This window comes from Cicer arietinum, chromosome 7 (genome assembly GCF_000331145.2).
Source record: "Cicer arietinum cultivar CDC Frontier isolate Library 1 chromosome 7, Cicar.CDCFrontier_v2.0, whole genome shotgun sequence".
Classification (NCBI taxonomy): Eukaryota; Viridiplantae; Streptophyta; class Magnoliopsida; order Fabales; family Fabaceae; genus Cicer; species Cicer arietinum.
In genome coordinates, this window is record NC_021166.2 from 1,126,631 (window position 1) to 1,131,789 (window position 5,159).

The window sequence follows — 5,159 nt, forward strand, 5'->3', positions numbered from 1 at the left end:
AATAGAATCAATAGGTTGGACCAAAAAGCAAAATATTGTCTAATATAGAGCAAGAATAAATTTTTGTTTTGTCATTTTTATATGTTTTTTGGGCAATGAAATCAAAATGCAATTGCTATATACATCAATGTAGATTTAGGAGCTACTTTTTATAATCTCACACTAATCATGTGGAAACAAACGCAATAATATTATTTGAGCCTTTAGTAGTAAAATTTAATGTATATATATATATAGAGTGGTGTTTTCCTTTTTCTCCATTGTCCTATATTAAGCACGAGTAAAATATATGTTTTTTGGGCAATGAAATCAAAATGCAATTGCTATATACATCAATGTAGATTTAGGAGCTACTTTTTATAATCTCACACTAATCATGTGGAAACAAACGCAATAATATTATTTGAGCCTTTAGTAGTGAAATTTAATGTATATATATATATAGAGTGGTGTTTTCCTTTTTCTCCATTGTCCTATATTAAGCACCAGTAAAATATAACTTTTCGCCATAATAGTGGAGTAGAAATTTCAATGGTTTAGAAATTGAAATGTATGGTTAGAATTAAATTTATACTTCAACTAATTTCATACTGTTTCAAAATCATTGAAATTCTACATCTCTATTATGGTATTGATCTTAAGACATAATACTATGGTTGAATCAAATTTTAAGTTATATTCTTAGGTTGTGCTGCCTTTATATAAAATAAAGGTATATGGTATTGTGTTGGATAACTAATTTACTAATTTATCTTTTTAACTTATTATTTAACTAAGTACCTCTTCACCACAACCTCTCACACTACATCGGATCTAGGGAGACTGTGTCTCAGCATATAAAGAAAACGTCTAATATAAATTGTTGTGGTCTGACTGTGTCATGTATTATATTATTTGTTAATTAGATGTGTTGCTTTGCAAAAACTTAAAGCATTGAAAGAATCATTCTCTATCCACAACTCCCCATGGAACATACTTTTGAGGAGGGTGTAGAGCATTTGTTTCAGCTGCATACTCTAGCTACCAGTAGCATGTGTTATTAATGTTTTCTGACCCCCAACAACAATTGAAGTTGTCTATAACTACGATTGGGTTAAATACAATTTAAAACTAAATAAAAACCTCCCCAAAAATACACAATGTTTTTGAAATAATTGTTTAAATTGCAGGGCAAGATGATTGAGCAAAAGTAATTCTAAAGCTACAAAGTCAATAATGGAAATTAGCAGATTCAGAAGACAAGACACTTCTGATTATAGTAACAGATACATTCATACTGCACACATGTAAAGTTATGCGAGTCAGGTTGTAAGTAAAGGAGAAGCCAGCAAAAACAGCTTATAATGGAGAAGTGGCAAGGCTCCTAATCCTACTTGAACGCCTAACCGGAGTAACTATCTCCTCTTCGCCGCGTCCCTATAAAAACAACACCATGAAACACGTGAGAAGCAATTCACATGTGATTGATTAGCAGTGATAACAGTTAACAACGATTAAGAAAAGGAATGTGAATTATTTACTGTTGCAGAGTTGAATATGGATGCTGTAATATATGCGAAAAAGGAATAGAAAGCATGATAATGGTTGCAAGCATGAAAACATATTCAATTAACAACAGGAAAGACAAACGGTACTCACCTTTAGAATTTTCTCGTACACTGTTAAGCTTCCATAGGACGGTGAACCCATGGAGTAGTCTGAAGAAGCCAGAGACTCTCTCCTGTGGTTATTCCTTGGCCTTTTCTCCACACTAATAGCTTCATTCGATTGATTCACTGTTTTTTCAATGTTGTCAGATGAGCTCTTCTGAAAGCTGCTCATTTCTGAATGGCATGATTCTCCAACCACGTCCGATTCTCCAACCACGTCCAATTCTACGGGTCCATTCCGTAGAGATGGCTTATCAGGGGAAATCTGCTTGTTCTCAGATCCAATCTTAGGTTGCTTCACAGAGCTAGTAATCTTTTTGCTTCTGCTTTTAACTTTCCTTGACCATTTGAAAGTACCTACAATAAAAACTGTACCTGCACAAAGTAGCAAGCATAGCACCATGTGTGGAGGAATGTGAACTGCTTCTAATAGCTGATCATTCCCTCTAATTGCAGCATCTGTGCTTGCTTTGTCATCCATGTCAATTTCAGCAACTTCTGAATCTGAACCTGGTGACTGCTTGGGATCTACATCACTTTCTTTGCTATTTAAATTAGCATAATTTTCTTGTGCTATCTTTGTATCTACATTGCCTTCTCCACACATTTCGTTATGGATTTCAGCAGCCTCCGAATTTGAACTTGGCTTACTTTCACTGTCATCAATTCTTGGTGTTTGGATTTCTTCTGCTTCAACCAGCTGCAAAGCCTGCTCTGGATCTACCAGAGTGGCAGATTGGCCCTCGAGTGCCTCCTCGGATTCTGAAGCATCTTTAACATCAAAGCTGGAAACAATTACTTGTGAAGCATCTTCAACATCAAAGCTGGAGTCAATTTCTTGTGCCAACTTTGCATTTAAATTTTCAGCTTCATCTAATTGCAAAACCTGCTCTTCTGATTCTATAATAGTGGCTGGATGCACTTCCTCAGATTCTGCTGGAGCATCCATAGCATTTTCAAATCCAGTGGCCATTCCCATATCTTGCTGAAGTTGCTCTTCATATACTTCATGATGTTCTGCTGAAATATCTTCAAGATACTCATCAGCGAGCTCTAAGGCAGTATAACTTTCTTGAATAGTTAAGTGAGTGCTACTTATTTCATTTTCACCACGACCAAAGATAGGACACTGGTCAACTACAACATAGCCGTGCAAGACAGTCAAGTTAAAATACTTCAGTTTGGCCAAATGTGGTGCTCCTCTAACATCTGACATTAACTCAGAAATTGAAGACAGCGACTTGGTAAACCAAGTATGTAAGTTTCGAACCAAACCATCAAAATTTACTTTTGCAAACTGGGATAATTGGTCAATGTTAACCCTTGCAAACTCTGAAAACTCAGACAATTTATAAGCCTCATAGTAGTCTTCAAACAAAGCATAATCAATCCCCGGATAATTTGTGATTGAGATTGATACAGAAGCAGCCAAAATAAGCAAAATCAGTGCAAAAGCCTTTGATTTCACAGAGAAGCTTGGTTTTCGCAACTCTTTTTCTTCAACCATGTTCTCCGGAAGTTGAGCCCTAACAGGACTTGGTTCAGAAAATTGTTCCTCTTCTTGCATCACAGTTTCATCTGAAGAAACATCCTCGGATTCCTTCTGCGAGTCATCAGACTGAGTATCCTCAGTTACCTCCGTATCTGAAAAGCTTGCAGACATGAAACTGTCCTCCAATTCTCTGTGACTGCAGAGTGCCATTCGCGGTTTTGGTTTGTAATGAAGGAACTGTGGCCTTGGTGAGAGGTAATTCGTTTTAGGGTCATAAGGTGGTATTGAAGGATCGGCATCAACATGATCTAAGATGGCAGCAGTGGATGAAATTGGAGGAGTAGGAGCAGGACTAAGCTTAAAAGTAGGGTCAAGGTTAACAAAATCATGCTCTTGGGAAACATTTTCAAACGAGGATTCAATATGAATGTCATTCTCGGGAATCAAAGGAACATGGAGAGTTTCAAATGACAAATCTGTTGTATCATTCTTTGGTATCAAAGGAGCATTCACATGCTTAGTTTCAAACGACAAATCATCCATTGGAATCAAAGGAACAACATTAGCATCACATAAATTTTTACCACTCAAATCATCAGAACTATCCTCAAAACTGGGGAAGGGGATACTATCCCCGTCAAATGAAGCATCAAGCATTTTCTGTTCCAAAGGATCAGCAAATGTTACCTTGCGAACATGAGTTTTAGGGTCAGAAAAAGGAATAGCATCATTCCTCTCACTTAGGATTTTCTTTCTGGGGGACTCGGCCATCTTGAAAGAAGCAGAGATCGTGGGAGACATGAAATTCTTCGCCGTCTTTGAAGTAGCAGCTGGTGATCGAACCTTTGCCGGTTTCGAATTTTGATCTTTGGCGTTTTCTTTGTCATCAACAAAGCTTCTTCTTGAAAAATCTGCACAAAATACCAAAATTCAATATCCATGCAAAAAACAGCCACAAATTTTCAAATAGAAGTGATTCACATAATTGAAAAAAATATATATATAAGAAGGAAAAGAGAGAAGAGATACCTGAAGGACTATTGGCGGGGGGGTGTGAGAAATTGGATCTAGGGTTTGAGATGAGGGAAGGTTTGGAGAAAGGGTTTCCAGTGAAACTCCTTCTCATAGGGTTGATTTCTGAATTTCTTGAATTAGGGTTTGATGGAAGTGAAGAAGATTTGTTGTTGTTGTTGGAAGACATTGATTCAAAATTGAATTGGCGTGTGCGTCTGCGTGTGTTCTAAAAGAGAAAGTAGAATGAATGTGGAAATGGACAAGAAGCACTAAGATCTGATTTTGAGATATTCTTAAAGATCGGGAACTGAAAAGTGAGAAGATGGTGTTCGTGTAACGGCTACTTTTTGTTTTGTTTTTTTCAATATGTGAAACGGCTATATTTCGAGGCAAGAATTTAAATGATAAGCGAAATAGAGCCGTTAGATTAATATGCCTTTTTAAAATTAAAAATGTTACTTTATAGGAATACTAGCCGTTGGTCAAAATTGGGCTTGCGCCGTTTTTCTTTCGAGCTGGGCTTGCGCCGTTTTGCTTTCGAGCTGGGCTTGCGCCGTTTTGCTTTCGAGCTGGGCTTGCGCTATTTGTATTATGTGGTATATGGTAGATTTCTCTCCCACAAGCGTAATTTAACAACAACCGAAAGAATTGAATTGGTGTGATTTCAGATATATTAATTGAAGGTTTTTGAAAACCTATAGAGTAAAGGAAAACGCGATCGCATTAACTATTTTCTAATCAGTAACTCAGTTTTATAACAATTTATTGACTCTTGATATACTTCTTTTTTTTAGTAAATGAGCAATTTAGTCTTTAAAAATTCTAAATATTGATTAACTGTGATCATTTCAACCTTACAAAATAGTAAATTTATTTTTTAAATTATAGAAGAAGAATCAAATTAGTCTTCTTGATAAAACAAATTTTAATAAACAACCATCAAAACCAATAAAAACATACTTATTAATTTAATTTTAATTATATTTTTTTTGCTACATCAAAAC

General features: G+C 35.9%; 1 protein-coding gene across 1 annotated transcript; it reads right to left on the reverse strand.

Annotated features, from left to right (window-relative positions):
- Positions 1 to 1,133: 1,133 nt before the first annotated feature.
- LOC101499925 (uncharacterized) lies at positions 1,134 to 4,525 on the reverse strand. The gene is made up of 3 exons (XM_004507631.4): positions 4,171 to 4,525; positions 1,639 to 4,052; positions 1,134 to 1,416 (listed from the first exon to the last, which is right to left on the reverse strand). Exons 1-3 carry the CDS (start codon positions 4,340 to 4,342, stop codon positions 1,339 to 1,341), a joined length of 2,664 nt encoding a protein of 887 aa, XP_004507688.1. The 5' UTR covers positions 4,343 to 4,525; the 3' UTR covers positions 1,134 to 1,338.
- Between the last annotated feature and the right edge of the window lie 634 nt (positions 4,526 to 5,159).

Coding starts and splice junctions, on each gene's coding strand:
- LOC101499925 (XM_004507631.4), bottom strand. CDS start 4,342: ATGTCTTCCAACAACAACAACAAATCTTCTTCACTTCCATCAAACCCT. Junction 4,053..4,170: donor CCCCGCCAATAGTCCTTCAG/GTATCTCTTCTC, acceptor TATTTTGTGCAG/ATTTTTCAAGAAGAAGCTTT. Junction 1,417..1,638: donor TGTACGAGAAAATTCTAAAG/GTGAGTACCGTT, acceptor TTGTTTTTATAG/GGACGCGGCGAAGAGGAGAT.